General features: G+C 38.7%; 1 protein-coding gene across 1 annotated transcript in view; it reads right to left on the reverse strand.

The window, feature by feature from the left end:
- Window positions 1-2,255: 2,255 nt before the first annotated feature.
- nnt (nicotinamide nucleotide transhydrogenase) overlaps window positions 2,256-23,350 on the reverse strand; it is a gene marked incomplete in the record, with an annotated part of 30,248 nt that continues 9,153 nt past the window's right edge. The window contains 16 exon segments of the mRNA XM_014003838.1: window positions 2,256-4,288; window positions 5,450-5,565; window positions 5,754-5,872; window positions 6,786-6,867; window positions 8,982-9,141; window positions 10,505-10,684; window positions 12,355-12,515; window positions 12,646-12,879; window positions 14,448-14,643; window positions 14,869-15,014; window positions 17,574-17,684; window positions 18,614-18,775; window positions 20,912-21,065; window positions 21,577-21,768; window positions 21,856-21,989; window positions 23,034-23,221. Of these exon segments, the coding sequence (XP_013859292.1) occupies window positions 4,139-4,288; window positions 5,450-5,565; window positions 5,754-5,872; window positions 6,786-6,867; window positions 8,982-9,141; window positions 10,505-10,684; window positions 12,355-12,515; window positions 12,646-12,879; window positions 14,448-14,643; window positions 14,869-15,014; window positions 17,574-17,684; window positions 18,614-18,775; window positions 20,912-21,065; window positions 21,577-21,768; window positions 21,856-21,989; window positions 23,034-23,221 (2,485 nt within the window).

Genomic DNA, 23,350 nt, shown 5'->3' on the forward strand with positions numbered 1-23,350 from the left:
GTGTGTGTGTGTGTGTGTGTGTAGGTGTGTGTGTGTGTGTGTTGCAGCAGATACTGTATTTAACCTTCTTTCTGCTCTTGGGTCAAAATGACCCAGAAATCAGTTTTAGGCCTCCTGGATCATTTTGACCCAAAGGCAGCTGGAGGGTTGAAAGGAATAACTACATTTCTTTCTTTTTACTTGAGTCTGGTTTATAGAGAGTTTTGAACAACTTTACCAATTGGATTTAGGTTTTTATTATATTTCACAATACTTTACAACATGTATGGAAAAGGGGTTTGTTTTTGAGGAACAGTTGTGATTTCAAGATGCTCCATTTGTCAAATACCAGAAAAGTTTTGTTTTAGGATTTCACACCCACATTTTGCTGCTTAATATGTAGGCAATTCCATCATTTATTGCATGCAAGATTTAGTCTGGTCAAACTGTAATCAAACCAAAGTTAAGACTTGTTTTTTATCAAATCTCTCTGTCACGAAACGTTAAAGACCTTCATTAATTCACACGCAAGGCTTTTTATTGATTTAAGGAGGCTATCCTCTTGAGATAATGAGCTTTATTGTGTCTGGAACATGCAGGTAGTCCACGCCTCTGTTGTGTGATCTGTAAGCCTGAGAGGAGATAACAGCCCAACTGCTGCGTGTTACAGGATGAAGCTGCCCTCATCACTCACACATGCAGCTTCCAAACATCTCCCATCTCATCTACACTTTGTGCCTCCCCTCTCTTCACTCTGCACCGATAAAAAGCAATCAAGAGCAGCTTGTAGGTGAAAATTTAGCACACTGATATTTTCATTTAAGTCTTTGTAATAACCCTCATTGCACACTCATGCAATCTCAAAAAGGGGCATGTGAGGTATGAAGATGTGGTTTAGATGTGTTATCTGCACACTTTATCTCCTGCCTTCATGGTTTAAGCATAAATGTTACAAAGATTTAAACAAGCTGGCTTCTTGAGTGTCATCCATCCATTCATTTAGCTCCTCTCATCTCTGATCAGATAGCGAGGGGAACTGGAAATGGGTCCAGGAGAAAAAGCCAGAGATCCCGACACTCTCCAGCTCCTGCTGGGGGGTTAAAAGCCTCGGGCCAGTGAGGATACATATATTTTCTCCAGCAAGTTYTGGGTTTTCTCCTAACTGGACTTGCTCAGAAAATCTCCAGAGGTCGGGTCCCAGGAAGCAGTCTAAAGATGCCCAAACCACCTCAGCTGAGTCCATTGGCTGTGGAGGAACAGCTGCTCAGAGTTTCTCCTGGATGACGGAGTCTCTCTCTTGCTTGGATCCAGGATCTTGTTCTTTCATCATGACCCATACATCACGACCAAAGATAAGGGTCGGTATGGCTGCAGCACTTATTACTGTGGACAAAGACCCGCTAAGTGTCCTGCTGCATCCTGCCATCACTCATGAACAAGACATCCAGGTACTGAACCCCTCTGCTCACCCATCATCTAAGCACCACCTGAAATCTTGCCTAGGGTGTCCAATTGGCTATGGCCGGCCCTGTACTGTGATCCTGTGAATGTGGTGCTCACTAAAAGGAACATGAAACCAGGGGTGACCCTGACTTCAGTTACCCAGAGACTAGAAAGCCTAGTCAGAAGCTCGTTCACGAACAAACTTCTGTTTTCATTGGCTGTTAATTTTCGGGTAAGCCTGGATTTTTCTAAAGCCTGTAGTACCACCGGGAAAAGCAAGAGGACTCTTTTTTTCCCCCATAGCTTACCTGTCWAATATCAATCTGTCAGGAGATAGTGACAGAGTGAACAAATATGTTAAAAAYATATTTTTAGAAAAGTTACATACTGCACCTTTAAGTGTCTCCTGCAGGTGTGTGATTGCTGGGGTTGATTTTATGATTGTGTCATTTTTAATCTGCAACAAAACGGCAATAAAAGGTACCGGTAGTTCTTAGGCATTCTCAAACATTTCGTCTTACTTTTTTTCTTTTTTACTGTTTGTAGCTTCTCTGACCAATGAATAAATCTGATATGAAATTAAAGTACATAATTTTTCCACCTGTGTTCTCTAAGGCAGCAGCAGTGCAGAGATGAAGTCTGTGTGGATAAAATTCCTTCCCCTCATGATCCTTCATCCAGGTAATTGCAGCAAATATTTAACTTCTCAGCTGTCTCATACTGAACTGCGGTTGCAGCGTTAATCTCAAAGCAAACTTTGCACATCAGAAAGTTAACATTTGCAGAATTTAACATCTTTAAGCAAAAAAAAAAAAACGCTGATGGAAAAAACATCATGTTCTGTGTAATTGCAGGTTTATTGGGAAGAAAATGTTCCATGATGAACAGAAAGGAAAATCTAATTCACAGTACATTTCATCTTCGTAACACGGTGCACTGAAACATACGCCTTCAAAACCCTGTTGTTGCTTTGCACACTTTGATGTCTCATAAAAATACTCCAAGGAAAAGAAAAGCTAAACACATAGGGGGGAATACTTACAAAGAACATTTGAGTCAGCTTCCTTTTAAAAATTCGATTGAAAGATGTCTGCAGTTCAAATATTGAGCAGACATCCTAATATCACAGCTACTAAAGACTGAGTCGACTGATGACTCTCTCCTCCTGAGCACCAAAAACATCTGCAGCTCTGCTGACATCTGCAGCTTTACACTTTAGTTGCAAAACAGAAAAAAGAAAGAAAAAATAAATTTAAGGTCTGAAAATGCAAATCAAAATACTATTGGTCCTGTTTTTTTGTTTGTTTTTTTTTTGGGGGGGGGGGGGTTAAGTTGAACTGAGTGTAATGAAAACGATGGTCCGCTGAGTCAGATTCAGCAAAATAAATTGATCAATTAGAAAGCCCTACGGCAAGATATTGTGTCATTTAATGGAGAGGTAGGACAGTCGTCACTGTTCCATGTATCAGGTCCCAGGGTGAAACAAATTATTAACCTTTCATGACATTTTTACCTAAATAACAAAAACCTTCAGACCAAAATCAGATTTTTTCAAACCATATTTAGTGGTTACGTCAGGAGCCAAACCATGAATCAAATCAGATTAGAGGTGAAGGGATAAAAGGTTTGGCACAATATTGTGATAATGGTATTTAACAGGTTGAAGGAATATTCACCTATACATTGTTTTGTTGTTTAGATTCCTGGACAGCAGTCAGATTAAATAATGGYCCTATTTTACAAACTTGTGTTCCTTCATTTCCTTGTAAAGTTGAAACAAAAGGACACACTGGAGTGGATTGGTCACATTCACTTAAAAGACAAAAAGAAACCCAAATCAAATCTGAACCATGAAGCACTCAATCTAATCAGCAATCTGAGCAACAAGTGTTTGTAAGAGCAGGACAGTCTTTACATTTCAGCACAACAGTGGTCCCACAAAAAAAAAAAACTCTGCTTTTATTTTGGAGTTTCTTCTCTGGGTCTTAGGGATCCAAACGTGGTCGCAGCCGCTGGAGGCATTGACAGATAAACCGTATCACACTCATGATGGACAGAATCATTTGACAACAATCATCATGGAAAAGTTTTAGATCAAAACTCCTTCAATGTTGTAGAAAACTAGAATTGAACAAACTTCACAAAACTATTAACACTTTTTGTCTTTGTTACGAAAAAAAATAGATTAGGTAGATTTATTAAATTTCTAAAACTAAAATCAAACGGTGGAGTAAAGGAGGATGAAACTCTTTACAGTAAAGAAAAAAATGTTGGTGCTTCAGATTAATTATTTCATTGTCACTTTTAAAAATCATGTTTAGTTTGGCTAACTGTGAAACTGATCTAAAGCTTTAATACTCCTGATTTATATTTTACATTAATGTAGATTTCTAAGTTAGCAGCCTGTCGGTGCTGCTGATAACTGCTCCCCTTCCTTTACTATCTAGAAATAACAGAAGWTGGAAGAAGAAAATATCTTTAGGTACATTTCCTATGTGAGAAATAAATATACAGCATCCATAAATGGAGTTTCTCTTTTAAATTTTAACAAATTAGCTTTTATTTTTAGATCAAAGGAAGGGTTTGGCAATAACCTCTGATCTCGGATTGACTCAATTTACAGAGTTGGAGTTCTTTTGGAAAACGTTTCATTCATGGTTTTCTTTCCTTTGTGTGTGTGTGTTGTCATTGAAGGGGTGCTCGATGCCGGACCACGTTACAGGCCCTGGGACTCGCGGACCTTGGCCTGCAGGGCATCGCACGTCTTCTTTGCATCGCCAAGCAGCATCGCAGTGTTGGGTTTGTAGAAGATGGGGTTGTCCACGGCTGCGTATCCCACACCCAGAGAACGCTTCATCACGACCACCTAAAGACGACACAAAGATGGTCATCAGGAACTGAGAGTTAATCCCAGACTTCTGAAGAGAACTAGAATTTTTTATGTTTACCGTCGTCACTGAAGAGTTCGGGGACAGAATTTTTAAAGSGATCCCCGATTAGTTGTAACATTAGAATTTATTTGATAAACATATATTTTAACTGTAAAATAAAGACTGTAAAAATACTGTAGGATGTTTAGTTTTGTAAATTTTTAAAAAAATATTAACACAGATGGAGACATTTTATTTACACGCAAAGAATTCTGGGTAAATGATGATGTGGATAGGTCCTCAGTGTGAGCGAGCTACATCCACCCTGAAGGTTAATCTTGGAGAGTATCTGATGATCGACTCTTTTAAATGAAACCAGAGAGCGTTGACAGAGAGGAGAAGGTAGAAATGACTCAGCCTGTAACTGAAAATATGGATGGAGGACAACAGAGCTGCTTCATGGAAGAACCCCTTTGTGCTAGCACTGACGCTATATTGCCTCATTTGTATTAGCTCAGCGCTAGCGTGACAAACAAGCTAAACTGAGGTCCTCCGTCCATATTTTCAGCTGCAGGCTGAGTCATTTTTGTGTTCCCCTCTCTGTCATGTGGATGGAGGACCTCAGTGACGAGAGGAGAATGTGTAGCGCTGAGCTAATACATATATATGGTGATAGCATCGGGGCTAACGCTAAAGCTAACAGGCTAAGCTGAGGTTCTTCTTCCATGAAGCAGCTCTGTTGTCCTCCATCTATATTTTCAGTTACAGGCTGAGTCATTTCTACCTTCTCCTCTCTGTCAACACTCTGGTTTCATTTAAAAGAGTCGATCATCAGATATTGTCCAAGATTAACCTTCAGGGTGGATATGGCTCGCTCACCTATACACGTCATCATTTACCCAGAATGCTTTGCATGTAAATAAAATGGTCCCGTCCATGTAATATATTTTTAAACTTTTAGTTTAAAAATTATAAAAACTGAACATCCTACAGTATTTTTACAGTCTTTATTTTACAGTTAAAGTACAAGTTTATCAAATAAAGTCTAATGTTACAACTAATCAGGGATCCCTTTAAAGAGTTCTGGGTTTTTCTGGTCTTCATCTTTCTGGCCTTTAAGACCGGTCTTATGCTCTTCCTTAAACCTAATGTCTCACCTGTTTGGACTTCCAGACCTCCAGCACGGGCATGCCAGCAATGATGGAGTTGGGGTCTTCTTGGGCAGCAGAGTTCACCGTGTCATTGGCGCCGATCACCAGAACCAGGTCAGTTTCTATACAAAACCACAAATTATGTTTTAAACCATATTTTACAGCTCATTTTACAGGAAATGAAACAGATTCAGAGTTTATTTTTTGTTTCTGGGAAAAAAATGGGTTGATTAGCTCTGTTAAAACGTTACTATTCCACTTTTGTAACGTTTATTGGCTCCAAATCCTCTCAAATGAAGCCTGGACTCACCAGGGAAGTCCTCGTTAATCTCCTCCATTTCCAGAACAATATCATAYGGGACACCAGCTTCAGCCAGCAGCACGTTGAGCTGACCGGGCATACGACCGGCCACTGGATGAATCCCAAACCTGTGGACAAACAAAAAACTGAACTTTTAGTCAACGCTTACACAAAATCCCTTCTTTACAGGCGTGATGTCAAGAGGAGAGAGAAAACATGTCAGTGGTGAATAAATACATTGAGAATAAGTTGAGAAAAAGTGTTGCTAAACAGTTTTTACACAAAACTCCAACCAGAATCATTTATTTAATGTGCAACACATTTCTCTAATTCAAGTTATCGAACCAGTTCAGGAAACCTCCTCTCACCAATCGTCATCTACAAACACGAGACATACTCTTAAAAATAGATCGTATAATTGCTAACTTAAGGTGTGCAAAGAACCCAGATAACTTTGTAGTTTTGAGAACTGTGACAGCAGAGTTTCTGTTGAACATGTGTCTACATGAATAGAGACAGTAGGACTTTGGCCTTGAAGGAAAGCAATGAGACAAACTTTAGTGTATAAAATCCATCAGAGACATTAAAGCTGCTGGTTAACTGAAACAAAACAAAACAAAGAGCGAACACAATTACACAGATCATTGGATGTCAGAGAATAAATTAGGAAATAAGAAGACAAAACAAAAAAAGACAAATCAGGGCAAAGAAATGTTTTCCTTTTTTTTCCCCTCGTCCTTCTGACCACCCACTTTCCTCTAATCAAGCACAAATGCTCCACAGAGCAGCAGCTGCACCAGCCAGGATCAAACAGAGGCAGGGAAATTGTGCAAACGTACCTTGTTTCTTCCCTCTTCATACACACTCTTATCAAACAGGTTAATGCTTCTGTCTTGGTTTAGTTAACAGCTTGTTTACAAATTTATCTACGTCTTTATTTGTATAAAACGTTTGTAAAATACAGTTTCAAAGTCTGAACATCGTGTCAGCAGAGTTCTGCAATAAATTAGGTACATTTTATTGAAGTAATCATGTCTTTACCTGACTTTCTTGCCAGCCTCGGTGAGCATCTTTACCAACTCAGCAATGGGGTACTGGGCCTTTGCAGCACAAAGTCCATAACCTGAAAGACATTTTAAAATAAGAGTAAACACAACGTAGTCTTTGCATGTTTTGCTACAGTTTACACACATGAAAATCTAAGGTTGGCATAAAAGAGAGACTCCTGTCAACACAAGCAAACATCAACATTCAATAATCTTTGACTTAAACTCATAAGTTAAAACAAGATGTGCCCGAAGTCCAAACACATCAAAGACACGAGTTTAATGAGATCCATTGAAGTCCTGAAGATTTCCAGCAATATTCTGGAGGGCCCGCATGTGACAACTTTCAACCATGACCAACAAGTGTCTGTCCTCAAAACAACTGTTTTCTGCCATTTGGGACCAAAGCTGAAGAACGTTCAAATGTATAAAATTCTCTGCCAAGTTTTCTGAATTTTTATAGTGATTTGTGGAAAAACAGCTCTGCCAGCTGTTCCAATATAACCACCATTCAACTCAATTTGTCTCTGCAGCTCAAACAAGGCTCCCATGTGGCTGCAACCATCAGTTCATCGTCAACAAACACAAAATATGTTCATGGTAAATAGCAAATTCTATATGCTTGGATTTCTTTTATACTTAGCGATATTGGTGTATGATGCTGGGTTTTTTTAATCCTACATACAAACACGTGTCAAATGGTTCACTGAGGTTTACAAGCCTTGTCACAACAAGCAGTCAGAAATCTTTTTACGACAAGCCAACTAAAGTGACGTGGCTTCAAACTGAGCTAAAAAAAATTGGCAAAAAACTTTAAAGAAAACAACAGCTCTTTCCAAAAAACACTGTCTGTTGTCCAGAAAAACTATTTAAAGATTTTCACTTTCTTTTCTCCACTTGTTATAATTTTTTATTTTTTATAAAAATATATATAACTTGTGCTGCCAATATTCTTACACAAGTTTCCCATGTAAGAAAAAACACAGTGCCAGAGCATGCAGACATGGTCCAAAGCCAAGAAAACACTTATGTTTATCAAGCTGAGACTTAACTGTTAACACAGACGTCAATCAGCCCAAGTGACTGTGATGGGTCCAATTTGAAAAGAAAAAAAATAAAAGGTCAAAATGGAAACGCAGGCAGTGACTAAAAGCTGGCAGGTAACGGTGTTAGACTATTACACATTATCATAACACAAAAGTGTCAGATGGAACAGGGTTTTTTTCTGTTTTATCGTTATATAATTGATGTTATTAACTAAAATATCACTCACATGCTGGGACATGGTGTGGTGTTAACATTTAAATTTCAAGTGAGTCTAAGATGCACAAAGAAGCACTCTGCTGTGGCTGGAACTGCTGATGCCAAAACTGTGCAGGTGCAGGTTCACAAGCTTTGTTGCCTTCTAATTGGTGTTTTCAGGAAATGACTGACATTTAATTGTTGCAGCAAAAAATAAATAAATAAATAAAAATAAGTATATGTCCTTACCAACAGTGAATGCCTCATTTCAGTTTCACTGGACCAGATGAACAATTCCGCATTTCTTGTAAACTGCAGTGATTTCCTCTAAAGATTTAGTGTTTGTAAATTGGCACTGAGCTCTGGGACTGGAATCCTCCGTTTGCAGGCTGGTTGTTTTCAGTCTGTGTTTACATGCGCCCACGTGAGCAAAACAACTCTTTGGGTTTGTATCACAACCCGCTGAGGAGAGAGCTGGAACGTTTCTGGGCCACCCCGATGACGCATTTACAGCCGCCAATTCAAAACCAGTCGAAAATGTGAAAAGCTATCACACGTTCGTCGTCAAGTCGGAACGTGTGTAAAACAAAGAAAACCGCTGAGCTGAAGCAAACGTTGGACCTCACACTCCAAWCCAGAAAAAAGGAACAAGAAGCCACTCGGGACCGTAGTGTTTGAGTTGTCAAAACACCCTGCGTACCCTCATTTTATCCAACTTCCACTTGACCTTGCATAGATGTGCTCCACTGAAGAACGTCTGTTTACCAGTTAGTGCCGACCACACAGAAACGAGGCGAATGTGTTTGTGTGCGCACGTTCTGCTGTGACTTGTCAATTATAGAGACGTAACAAGAAAATGCTAAATAAACAGAACATGCACCTTGCCTGTGTTGAGGGGGTGTAACGCTAAAGTTTTCTCCTCAGACCTCGGTGTGTTTTTATATTTTACCTGGAGTGATGATAATGTTTTGAGCTTCTTTAATCATGTCAACGGTCTGCTCCACGTTGACCTCTGTGTGTGTTCCTGTGATCTCCATGGGCTTTCCTGTTCCAGTGGAAGATGTACCGTAACCTCCCAGGATCACATTAGCCAGTGAACGATTCATGGCCTGAAGGGGGAGAAAATATATTTTACTTTTTAAAGTGTGTACATCAAAGCATTGATTCCAACTTTTTACTAAAATCATGGAGGTCAATATAATAGCTGGAGTGAGTCTTGACCACATGATCGTGATTCACTGTAGAAGCTATGACGCTACTCAGAATGGGCAAGAGTCTGGATTTAACATTACTGTACATGTTGGCAACATAATGGAAGACAGGACTGATGATGCAGAAATCGTAAAAACTATTAATATTAACAAAATTATTTATATTTTAGAGTGCAGATAATCTATCTAATGTGTATGAAAATGCCAAAAATCTGTGAGTTATGAATTTACCAACAGAAGAGCAACAGGAAAATGTTTCACTTCACAAGTAAATTTTACTTTATTTACTTCAGTGTGGATGTGAGCTGAATGTCGAGGCAGACCTGATGTGAATTTAGATGTAGATGTGATCTGAATTTATTTGGTTGGTTGGGTAGTTGGTTGTTTGGTTGTTTGGTARGTAGGTAGGTATGTCTGTCCCAAAGGTGACAGAAAATCGTCTTTGACAGGGCTCCACGTTAAAAACATACATTCAAAAATAAGTAAAAAAGGTAAACTTCAATGACAACAAGTGCTTTAATAAAACCCATATCCACACAAAACAACCAAATTTAAAACTGTCATTAAATTGGGGGGAGGGGGACTACGCAGCCTTGTTTAATAATAATGTAGTTACTGAATTTGTTAGCAGATATTAACTTCTGTTGCATATACAGCTGCACTCTGCTGAATCATGCTACAAATTTATGTAATATTTACAGTGTAAAATATAATATATTTGACTTTTTAGTTTTCTGTTAGACAAACCTGACTTGTTGAGAAAAAGAAGAAGCCAATATCAGTACAGTCAAGTTTCACCCTTTAACCAAGTATACAGTAAACATGTTCAAATTATCGACTTATAAATATTATTACTAATGATGGCCAGTAACAAATGATAAATGTACTTTATTACTAGTTGAAGTCATAATTTTTCAACTACCTAAAAAAAATTCTCCTTCCAAACTTCAGGTCTGGTTTAGATATTCATTATGATTTATCTTCTGTTTATATATATCATTTAGCTGTTTTACATGATTGTTGAATGAAATTAAAATAATTAGCAGTTACATTAATTTATTGTTGAAATATTATTTGTGACACAGATCCAGTTGGGCTTGCTGTTAATCAAATAGTTGCTATAACGGCTGTGAATTGTTATTTATATCTATGATTAAAATAGTGAAGAGTCCCTGCTGGTGGACAAGAGAGGAACAACCTGTGGTTAACTGCATGTGTTCGTCTTTAAAAAAAAGTCATGAAAACAGTGTTCTCTGCTTACCACACACATGATGTATGACAGAATGGCTCCAGACGACCCGATGAGAGCGCCGACGATGGTGAGCAGGTTGTTATTAAGCAGGAAGCCCTCGGCACACAGAGCCCAGCCTGAGTAACTGTTCAGCACCGTGATGACCACCGGCATGTCAGCGCCTCCGATAGCTGCTGTCAAAGTTACACCCTGCAGGAGAAACCATGATGGTTCAAAATTATCATTTCACGTTCAACCAAAACTCTACAAGCTTCAAGTAAAATGAGGTTGTGTAGCTTTGTCCAGCTCAAAAAATAAAGCATGCTAGCAAACACAAAGAACAAAAACTAACATTTTTGCAAAAACTTGGTTCATCTCATGCTGCACATTATTATAACAACTGACAGCCTTGTTTACAAAAAGGTTGGTGTAAAAAAATTCTTTATAAAAAAAAGTGCAACTGTCCTTTAATATCACCAGTGACAGCCGTCGCGTGCATTGCCTCCAGTCAGAACTCTGTCCTGCGGACTGTGTGGCTCTCAGTGTGATTGGTCAGAACTTTGTGGGCGTGTCTGTTCATGTGGAGCGGCACCCTGAGCAGAGCGTCTTTCTGCACATTATTTAAATGAAAAATGATCCATTCCCAGAATTTGTTTGTTAAATTAGAATGATGCACAGCTTTGATGAGCAGCTGCTATGATCCTGTTGACCACCTGAATGTGCCACCAACATTCATGCCTTCTTTCCAGCTCCACCGTTAACAAAAAAAAAAAAAAAAAAGATTTTCCTCCTCCGACTCCTCACCTAACATAATTGATTCATCAACTGCTATCACAGTTGTTTATAAGATTGGTTCTAAGCTGTGCTACATTGGGAGTACTGTGGGAGAAATTATGATGATGACTTTGCCCCTGCTGCACCTGAAATGACGTAATCACCGATCTGCTGTCTCACATTGTACTGAAGTATAAACCAAGCTTTAGTCCTGCATTGTTTCTATTTAACGTCATGTTAAAAAAGGAATTTGTCTTCAAAAGAAGAAACATTTTTCACAATTAGATGCACATGCTTTCCATCCCTTTAGCATTCGTACAGGTTTTGTTTAACAAGAGCCAACTGCAGTTACCAAAGCAACACTGATATTCAATTTATACTGACCACTCAGCAAGTCTATTTTCAGGAAGTTGAGCAAGTCTACAAACACATGCACATGTAAGGTAGATGATCCATAATACTTCATTTGAATTAATGATTAGAGGCTAAGCTGCATAAAAAAAGAAACTGAAATAATAAATTGGGTTTCTCCTGAAGTGCACTGATATCTTGTTTTTGTTTATACATCTTTTGATTTCCTCAGCACATGTAAAAATAAAAGCTGAAGCAGCAAAAATTGTCTTTATGCACAAGATGCACATCCCCCTTCACACAGATCATCTCCAGAGATTAAAAGTATCTGATGTTCATTAATGACGTCTTTTGGAACCTTCACAAAGGTTTTTAAACAGAATCAACTTGACTTTACATTGATGTAGTAATTAATTATCAGAAAGAATAACACGTCAAACCAGCTCGCCTTTAACTGTCAGCTCTCTGCTTTACCCAGAATCTTTGGGCAGCCATCATTTCCTGTTACTTGACATTTATTAGAAAAACCTTCTGTTTTTTTTATTCCTACTTTGGCTCCAGCATGCTTTCCCTTTTAATTCTTTAAAATCCTTTTCCCTTCCTGGAGTTTAATGATGTTTTTAAAAGCATTTTTACATGTTTAGCTTGTCAAAATGTAGGAACATTTCAATCTGCAATATCCATGTCCTAACTTTCACTATAAGAAGTGTCCTAGGGAGAGCAACAACAGGTTTAAGTGCACACGTCCAGCATACCATGACAGCAGAGAGGGCAGAAACTGATCCGAGACAGGTCATGCCTGTGGTGTAGCTTGGATCCAGCATGTAGGGAATCATCCCAACGACACAAGCTGCCATGAGACTGGCGTTGAGCACATGACGAGCAGGGAGAATCAGGGGGGAGCTGTTCAGAAGACCTACAGGAATATAAAAGGCAGGAAGTAAGAGGGAAGTGGAGATGAGAATAATGTAGCTTATGAATAGATTTTTATTAACTACATGATGGAAGATTTTACAAACTGCAGAAAGCGGCTCTGCTTTTCTCACCTTGCAGTTTGCCGTACGCCACCAAAGAGCCACTGAAAGTGATTCCGCCAATGTAGGTGCCCAGGTAGGCCACTATCTTGGTGAGGTTGGCTGCAGGGTCCGTAGCAAAGTGAGGAAACTCAATCATATATTCGGCCACGCAGGTGAGTACTGCAGCCAGTCCCACCAGGCTGTGGAAGGCAGCCACAAGCTGAGGCAAGTCAGTGATCTCAATTTTCTTAGCAATGGCCAAGCCTGGAGATAGAGAGAAAAGAAGATGAATTTATAAAGTGCAGTGCTCCTTAAAGTCCCACGCACACACATACACACACTCCAGAGGACTCTCCAGAAGACTGCTGGGAAGTGGGCATTTGAAGAGCCAGGTGCTCCTGATGAGACCTGCTTTGGGAATTTCCAGGTTTTCCTGTTGCTCTACAATGTGCCAGCATGTGTTTGTGTGTGCACATGTCCTACAGGAAGCCTTTCAACAACGCCGGATCTGGAAAACAACATTATCTGCGCGGATAGTTTAGTCTGGTTTTCTGCTTTGTTACGGGAACAATTAGCGTATAAACGATCCAACCGTTCTGCAACAGAGAGAGAAAGTGAGTAATACCCGATGCTGACCAGTCTGACAAACCTCCTGTGTCTGGTGAGTGTTAGTCATGTTGTGTTTGATGTAAACATCACAAACTCTCGGCACTTCTTCTAGCTGCACATGGAATACAAACATGCACTTGCTGCAGCACCGTTCTACCATGTCAGTGCAACCCTGAAAGCTGCTTAATCGTTCTCTTAAAGGGATCCCTGATTAGTTGTAAACATTAGACTTTATTTGATAAACATATATTTTAACTGTAAAATAAAGACTGTAAAAATACTGCAGGATGTTTAGTTTTGTAAATTTTTAAAAACATATTTAACACAGACGGAGACATTTTATTTAACCATAAAGCATTCTGGGTAAATGATAACGTGTATAGGTCCTCGGTGTGAGCGAGCTATATCCACCCTGAAGGTTAATCTTGGACAATATCTGACGATCGACTCTTATAAATGAAACCAGAGAGCGTTGACAGAGAGGAGAAGGTAGAAATGACTCAGCCTGTAACTGAAAATATAGATGGAGGACAACAGAGCAGCTTCATGGAAGAACAACCTCAGCTTAGCCTGTTAGCCTTTGCGCTAACACGGATGCTGTATTGCCTTATATGTGTTAGCTCAGCGCTAGCGCAACAAACTAACAAGCTAAACTGAGGTCCTCCATCCATATTTTCAGTTGCAGACAGTCATTTTTGCGTTCCCCTCTCTGTCATGTGGATGGAGGACCTCAGTGACGAGAGGAGAATGTGTAGCGCTGAGCTAATACATATACTGTATGTGGTGATAGCATCGGGGCTAACGCTAAAGCTAACAGGCTAAGCTGAGGTTCTTCTTCCATGAAGCAKCTCTGTTGTCCTCCATCYAYATTTTCAGTTACAGGCTGAGTCATTTCTACCTTCTCCTCTCTGTCAACACTCTCTGGTTTTATTTAAAAGAGTCGATCATCAGATATTGTCCAAGATTAACCTTCAGGGTGGATATAGCTCGCTCACACCGAGGACCCATCCACGTCATCATTTATCAAGAATGCTTTGCGTGTAAATAAAATGGCTCCGTCTGTGTAATATATTTTTACACTTTTAGTTTAAAAATGATAAAAACTAAACAGCCTACAGTATTTTTACAGTCTTTATTTTACAGTTAAAATACATGTTTATTAAATAAAGTCTAATGTTACAACTAATCATAGATCCCTTTAATTTAAATTCACACAAACTCACCAGCACTACCACCCACAGCCATGGCTGCGCTCATTTGTGCCAGGAGCTCAGGACTGGGTTGGAGAGCACCCAAAGTGGCAGCCATGCCCCCTGCGACTCCAATCATACCCAGAGTATTTCCCAACCGGGCTGTCTTCTGATTGGAAAGGCCAGCAAGGGCACCGACACAGCACAGACCTGAGCCCAAGTACATCATCTATTYAGGAAAAAAAATGATGAGGATAAGGATTGTGGGTGGGGTGAAAATGGAAAAAATGATTTTAGTTGGACAGTCCCGCACAACATCTGAACAAATACAGAAAATATTTAAGAGGTCTGAAAGACTTGCAGAGTCACGCTGCTTTTTTTTGCCAATTCTGTGGAACGAAAAAACATAATTATTCGCTAAACTAAAAGTAAGAACATCAACATCTTGTTGCACCTGCTCAATGTTGTATCCAGAATGCAGAGCAGCAGCGTAGCCGCCAACGAAGACACCGGCAGGAAGAAGGTAGAGGTAGTTGTACTCAGGAGGGTCGGTGGGACGTTTGAACATGTCCAACATTTTCTGCGTGACCAGAAAACCACCTGCACAAAATACAGGGAGAAAAAATAAACAGTTTGTACTTACATGGGTAATAAATGAGGTTTAAAAGCCGTTTAAAAAAATAGGAGGAAAAAATAGGAATAGGAAAAAAATGTTTTAAATTAAGCGCAAGACAAAATTAAAGTGTGGAGGCAGGCAGCCGAGGCAATAAAACTGGGTCAGCAGGTGTTGCAAAGTCAACAGCTAGAAGGTTTTTTGCCAAGTCCAATAACCAATGTCAGGAATTTAATGAGTCTACTTTATGTCAGTATAAATATTTCAAATAGAAAACCTCAGAAGTGTCAACCTGGGACCAGACAGTGTATCACTGCTTTACAGGAAAATCTCACATTACAGTTTTCCCCTCTGGCATGATGGTAACCACGTGAACACACATGCACCCTCTCATACGAGGGTGAATCAGAGGTTAGCGCTGGTTTCTTTCCAGTACATGTAATTTTAGCCAAAGAATGTCCAAGTTAATACATAGAATAACAATTTAGATACTATTATTGCAGACATGTCTAAGTCAATGCATTAACATGTAGAAAGTTCTTGTATTTAAACACACAGTCAGTACGCACCTATTTGTCTTAGCTTTTTTGTATATTTAAACCTCAAAGGAGTCCACTGGTGGTGTATTTAAAATATTCAAGGGAAAAAAAAGCCCTTCAACAGAACAGCTGAAGTCATGAGGAAAATCAAGGTTTGTTCTTTATTTTCCTCCATATGTGTTTTTGCATTTCCCCTAGATTCAAGTTAGAGGGTAGATTAAGCTAATTAAGTCAGCTGGAGTTTGAACWCCTTGAAAATATAAAAGCACAATAAAAGGCTGTCAGATTTTTACTAAACAATGTGGGAATAAAACATAAAATACCTGATAGAAAGGTCAGAAAAAAAAAGACTGAAGTAATTACAGGCAAACCAAAATTTCTTAAACAGGGGTCCCAGGACCCCATGAGCTGCAGCTTGGGGGTCCTCAAAAAAATAATAAAAAATTTTGTTTTTCCATTTAAAGAAAATGCATAAATACATATGGAGAACAACGCACCAGTAAAACAAACATACTTAACTAAATAAATAATATGTATGATATGTATGTATGTTATATCTGTCATTTATTTTGAATATTTGTTGTGTATTATATGAATGTATTTTTAATGATGGACCCCAGGAAGAGTAGCTGGGTGTTTAGTTTTAGTTTTATTCATTTATTCATTTCATTTAAAAACAAAAAAACAACTTTTTTTGTTTTTTTGTTTTAATTTTTTTCTTTTTTTTCTTTTTGTTGTGTTAGGCCCAGCTAATGGAGATCCTAAACAATNGTGTATTATATGAATGTATTTTTAATGATGGACCCCAGGAAGAGTAGCTGGGTGTTTAGTTTTATTCATTTATTCATTTCATTTAAAAACAAAAAAACAACTTTTTTTGTTTTAATTTTTTTCTTTTTTTTCTTTTTGTTGTGTTAGGCCCAGCTAATGGAGATCCTAAACAATTAACAATTCCCATGGCATTAAAGGGGTTAAAATGGCAGTAAATCCTTTTTAAGATCAGCTTGAGATTTATGAGGGGGTCCCTAGAATATTTTCACCCCTGTGATGGGTGATCAGACCCAATAAGCTGAACAACCCTGATTTAAACGATGTTTAGTGAGACAAGTAATCAAAACATACTCAATCCCAACATGGGTCTTCCTCTCTTCCAAACAGTCCAGCCCACTTGAACACTTAAAAGACTGTAGTTTTAGAAATATTTGGACACATTGTCCATAAGCAGGGCCTGTTTTTAAATAAATACTTAGTCTTGTTTAGTGTCTCATAATACAAATACGAACATTTATCACAAAATGAAGGCTCATAAGAATATCATTAGTTGTGAAGCAATTGCACAACATCTCGTTTTGGCAGGATTATAATTTAAATTGTGGAAGAAAAAATCTGAAACAAGTGTCTTGAAGTTGGGTAAGCAGGGAAAGCATGAGGGCTGTAGCATTTTAGCACAAGCTTGTTACTGATTGAATTTAATGGAACTCTAATAGAGTTAGAAGTTGGAAAAGTAATCCCACAACTCTTACGATTCTGACAGCGAGCGCTTCAAATTAAAACCTTATGTGTCTGACTTCTCCCAAACATGCAATAATGAGACGTTTCTAAGCATTTAAACCAACAGACTGAACAGGTCTTTTATGACAGTCAACTGTTCATTTGCTAGTGTCGAGCTCGCCCCCAACTCCCAGCTGTGAGCTAATAGGAGAAACTCTAGCCTGCAAGAACAGAGTTTCCCAGGACTATTAGTCAGTGATGAGTATTTTAATCACTTCACCAATGAGAATTATTAGAAAAAAAAACAACTGGATGTGTGTGGTCCAAGCCAGAGTCACTGACTCTTGCCTGAACAAATGGGTACAAAGGGAAGCTGCAAAACGTGTGTTGAAATGTTGTTTTTAGTACAATCAATACAAAACACCCCAATCATCGGCCTGAGTTGATATTTTATTGGCGTGAGGTTGCTGTAACTGGCAGGGATCACTGCGAGGTGCCTATGTTCGGGTGACTCACCAGCGATGTTGACTGAAGAGATGAAGGCAGCGAGCACAGCCAGTGTCTGCGCGGTATTAGTTGGCAAGTAGCCGCCTCCCATCAGGGACAGACCACCCACAGCTGTCAGACCTGCAGACAACATATATGTCAGTGTTAATGACAATTTCTGTTGAATAACACAGCAAAACATTGGTGAAAAAGAGAAATACAAACAAGAACTTCAGACAATAAATCCATCATTGAGGTTAATATTCATTAGATTTGTTTATCAGCCCTTCCTACAGACTTTGTGGTCAGAATCCAGTTTGCCTGCCGGACTGGAAAAAAGAAGAAAAAAAACAGGAAGATACTGCGATAAAAAAGGCAAAAGAGAGAGTTGTGTGTGTTTGACCAAAAGTGGCTCAGGGAACCTTGATAACATCAATCCTGTAATGATTTACAGGCAGTGAGATGCAACACCGACAGCCTGGGCTCACACAAACATGCACGCACTTTATGGCGACTAACAGGTGTGCATTTGTGTTGGACATCTACATTCCTAAATTAGACTTTTGTTTGAAGAAAAGTAAAGTGGAATTTTGACCCATTTTCTCTGCCAAAACACAGCTTTAGAATCAGGTTTGTTTATCAACTTTTACGCAGAGTTTCAAATGTTGCCAAACACAATTTCTCAACCCTTATTATGCAATTACAAGCTCATTTAAAATCTGTAACAAAATCAAAGAGATGATCACAGCAGGGAAGAACAAAGTAATGTAAAAAGGAGACAATCTGACAGAATCACCTTTCATGCATGCAGACTTTCAGATTCAGGATGGTTTTGATTTCAAACTAAACTGTGGAAGAAAATGTTGGTCATCAATTGAAGCAACATAAAATTATGATACTTCAGTGTGAAAAGTTCAAACCTCAGCCAAAAACAAAACAAAGAATAACCTCAATTATAAATTTTATCTTCACCTGATACATGCAAGATTACATAAARATAACTTTGTATTGAGGCAAATAAAAAAATGATTAAATCCTTGATATATTCACTGTATCAGACAATAACCCACCTGAGATGGCGTTGGTGACAGACATGAGTGGTGAGTGCAGAGCGGGAGTGACTCCCCACACTGTGTGGTATCCGACGATACCCGCAAGACCGAAGGTGGTGACCATCTGAGTGAAGGCGGCGTTAGGAGCAGCCAAGCCCAGACTCAGCAGTGTGCCAATACCTGGTGCAAAAAGACGACAAAAAATAAAATAGATAAAACAGAACAAATGAGACCATTAGAATCTGTTTTTGGTTATTTCTCTTGTTTTCCTATTTCAAAATAAAATGAGGAAAAAAATCAGATTTATTTTTTTGGTTTAAAGCAAAATTAGAAAAACGACAACTGCAAAATTGAAAAAGACTACGTTTTTCCTTTTAATTTTAATGTTTAAAATAAGTCAAACTTWATCTTTTCTTAATGCACTATTTGTTACATTCTGGTGGAACATGAGATCATCATGGCCTGAACTCTTGGAGCATTATGTTTTTCTTTAGCACTTTAGAAACAGCCTTATTTAGGAGTCGACTTATCTTCAGATATTTTACTTTGAACAAAATTGCTTTAATATTCCAGGTTTTGCAGAATCAGGTTTGACTTCAGCCATTGACAAGATCTTTTAGGAATGGTTTATGTTGTTGAGCAGTTTTTCAGCCACTATAAATTCCTTTTCTTTGGCAGCTTTCCTCATTTCCGGTATCGCAGAAACCGTATATTTTCATTTGGATTTAAATAGCTAAAGCAAAATTCAAACACTGTAGAATTTTAATTAGTTCAGTTTTACAATTTTATTTTGAAAGAGGAAAACCAAAGAATGAACCATACATGAATTCACTAGAACTGTCTGTGTAGCCTATTTAAAAGCAGATTATTATAAAGTCACGTCCACTGGTGACTTCCTAGCTTAGACCTAAAAGTTAACCACAGATATTTTGTTTCACATGTGCTTGTGTGGTTTGACAGTATTTTAATATACTGCAGTATCAAAATATGGAAACAATATGTAAAAATTACGATTTTAGTCACGTGAGGTGAAGTGCCAACTTTCCACAAGGCTGCTATGAAAACTGGGACATAAACATTCTAGGCTCTTTTAGAAGACGCCCCATTATGTTGACATGTTTTCTAATCACCTCGGTTCGTTTAGAAGATACCCCCGTCTGTTGCGCCTCTTAACCTCCGAGTGAGGTAAAAAATAATAATAATAAATATTCATTGTTGAAACTTCCTATGTATTTTCTGAGTTATACTGTAACTGAAAAACGGTCTCATAAAGTAACTAAAATATTCCACATTTCCATWTTTTATTATAAGATCTAGCTGAAATGTTATTTGTACTATGACAGCACATTGGCTCAGTGGTTAGTACTGAAGCCTCACAACATGAAGGTCCTGGGTTCAATCCCCAGTTCTTTCTGTATGGAGTGTGAATGTTTTCCTTGTGGTTGAGTGGGTTTTCTTGGGATACTCAGATTTCCTCCCACAGCACAAAAACGTGCCCACGCCGCCCTCGCAAAAGGGATCGTGATCTCATTGGGATTTGCCTGATTAAAACAAGGTTAATAAATGATAATGGAAGGATACAACATAACTGATTTATTACATGAATTGAGTGACAAATTACCTGCTAAAATATATTTCCACAAATCAGGACAAACCTTTAGCCCATCACCAGTTGATGGTGGCAGTTTGGAAAACAGGTTATATTTAGAAGATTTCCTAATTCATAACCATTCGCTGATTATTTCAGAGAACAGACACATGACCACTCATGTTCAGACAACTATACTGTTTATGTAATACTCAAAAAGCAATGTACTGTATGTGGTTACTGTTAAGGAAAGCTGTATCAATGATAGTCATCTTAAAATCATTTCAAAAGCTACAAAAACATCACAGTTCATAAAAGCAAAGTTGTTTAGAAGGGTAAAACAGTAGCTGTGAGGTGGGACATTGTAGGTGACTTGTGTGCACCACATTAACTAAATGTGGAGCACTGTGAGAAGCCCCCACTACACTTCAAACAAACAGCATGAAACCATTTTTACACTGTGCACTTCCTGACGCTAACAGGGTGCCTGTGTATGTGAGCGCCCTCGCAATGTGCCTGTCACTTCTCATCTCCTGCACACATTCCAGCAGCGACTTAAAAAGCAGCTTGTTAACCCATCCTTCACCCTAAAGCAGACCTCAAACTCCCTGAAAGCCCGCAGCTGACTCTAAACCCAATGAGTCATCTTCAAATTTATACTTTACGCTGACATAGCATCCCCCAACGGAGAATATAAATGAATTTCACAATCATTTGTAACAACTAACCTCCAGTGTAAATGCCAGCGGTGGTGAGTGTAGCCCTGAAAGGTGAGATCTGTGATGCCTTCTCTGCCTCCAGTTCATGGACAGACTTGGGTTTAGGGGGAGCTGCAGTGGGCAAGTTGTTAGGCTGGGGAGCGGGGAACAGGTTCTTTCCATTCTAGAAGCGAAAATAAATAAATTGCAACATAAAAAAGGATTAAATTTCTGAGCAAATACATTAATCATAGTACAAATTAGTAACTAAGATATTTTAGAAAATCACTGGACAAAGTGTTGAAGATTGAATTAGAACGATAAAGAACGTTCAAATCTGGTTTTAAGGATCAGATCAGTATCCCAATGAGGGCATTTTCTGACATGTCTGCTGCTTGGAAATGTTTAAAAGTGAAAATTGATAGTGGTTTAATAACAGTATTTACTCAAACTTAGATAAGACCACTTCTATCACCTGGTTTCTGCTGCAGAGAATGAAACCAGTAGTATGTGCAGTAAACCTAGGGTGACATCTAGTGACAAAGGCAGGTCCTTACACTATTCTGAATAATTTGCAAAAAAAAAAAAAAAAAAAACTGAGTCTCCTGGACTTCCTCCCATGCTCCAGCTTATGTGAAACATTACCAAAAACACATCAGTGTTTTGTTGGTTTCCTGCCACATGACACCTCATACCTGCATGACAATAGATCCTCTGACAACATGRTCCATGGTCCCGTAGTCAAACGCATCCTTAACGTCGAGGAAAAAGTTCTCCTTGTCTGGGCTGATTGCCCGAAGCAGCTTAGTGATGTTGTTGGAGTACAGGGTGCTGGACTGCGTCGGTAAACGGCTGGGGATGTCTGTGTAGCCGATGTGGGTCACTCCCTAATAGGAAATATGTTTACATAACAAAAACATAAACACATAATGCTGGCATTTATCTGAATATATTTGAAGAGAATGTACACTGACCTTGTATACTGACAGTTCTCCTGGAACCGTGGTCTCAATGTTTCCACCAGCCTCAGCAGCCAAGTCCACCACCACCGAACCGTCCTTCATGCTCTCCACCATTGGTTTGGTGATCAGGATGGGTGCCCGCTTACCTGAAGAAAACATGACATTATAGATGAAATGAAAAACTAATTTATTGTAAAGGGGACTGATCATGCCTTTAAATGCTCATTCAGTTGGGGTCTACATAAAGTGGAACTACAATATTTTCATYTGAATTCCCTGATATTGTAGCTCCACAAGCCCCTCTTTCACCCCTTCTCTGAGGTGCGTCYGAGAGCAACTTGTATTGGTGCGGTCTCGGCCTATTTTGTAATTAGATAGCAGAGACATGATCAATTTTTAGTTAAAAACTATTAAAAGATTAATTACAAGAGAAGACTTGTCCATCCAGCCTTACATGATGGAGCCAGGGTCTGACCCAGAGCCAGAGGAGAATGAAGAYGATGAACTTGCAGAACCGCAGACTCACAAAATTGATAAGCCAATTTTTTTAGCAAATTTTGTGATGTAATAGTTCAGAAAATGTACCACAATCATTCATGTATATGATCTTGAGTATAATAYGCCCCTCATTATTTAGCTTAAATAGCATAAAAAATCTAATCCTCCTGTATATTGCTACCACTTCTTTCAGACAGACCAGATGTTTTTCCTCTTCTGACTCCAGAGAGTAAACAACCACTGTTTACATGCTTCACAATACACGACATACAATGGGAGGCAGGGAGAAGTTATTCTTCCACCACAAACACAATWTAWAAGTTCTTYATGAGAAAATAGTGAAACTTGTTGTAGTTGTACATTAAACAGTCAAAATTTACTCATGCCTAATACTTCCCTACCCCTCACCCCAGTGTTACGTTTTTTGTATTATACATGCATAAATACGATAATAGGGAATAGAAAAAACTGAACAGACAGAGAAATATGACCCAAACAAAATTTAAAAATATGTGCTCAGCAACAGGAGAGACTAAATTCAAATTTCCAGAACTCCTAGAGACTCCAACGAAACGTTTTTATTGGCTAAAAAAGTGAATTTTGCATAATGTTCCCTTTAAAGTCCTCTAATTGCCTTGAATGTTTAGAATAAAACCGTAAAAACCTGCATGTGTTTCTGCATTCCAACATACCAGGGATAAGAGCAGTACTGATGACGATGTCCACTTCTTGACACTGTTTGGCAAACAGCTTCATCTCTTCCTCTATGAACTCCTTGGACATTTCTTTGGCGTAGCCTCCCTGACCTTCTCCTGATTCTTTTATGTTCACCTCCAGCGGCTCGGCACCAAGAGATTTAAATTGCTCCAAAGCTGCAGCCCTAAAACAGAGAACATGTGCCACAAGATATTACTTCATTGTCAGACAAAAAACATCTGAACATAAACATGTAAACCGTATGTTACATGTGATAAAAAGTTTAATCTGGAAAAATGTTGAATATGATACT

The sequence above is a fragment of the Austrofundulus limnaeus genome, unplaced genomic scaffold (genome assembly GCF_001266775.1).
Source record: "Austrofundulus limnaeus strain Quisiro unplaced genomic scaffold, Austrofundulus_limnaeus-1.0 Scaffold20, whole genome shotgun sequence".
Lineage (NCBI taxonomy): Eukaryota > Metazoa > Chordata > Actinopteri > Cyprinodontiformes > Rivulidae > Austrofundulus > Austrofundulus limnaeus.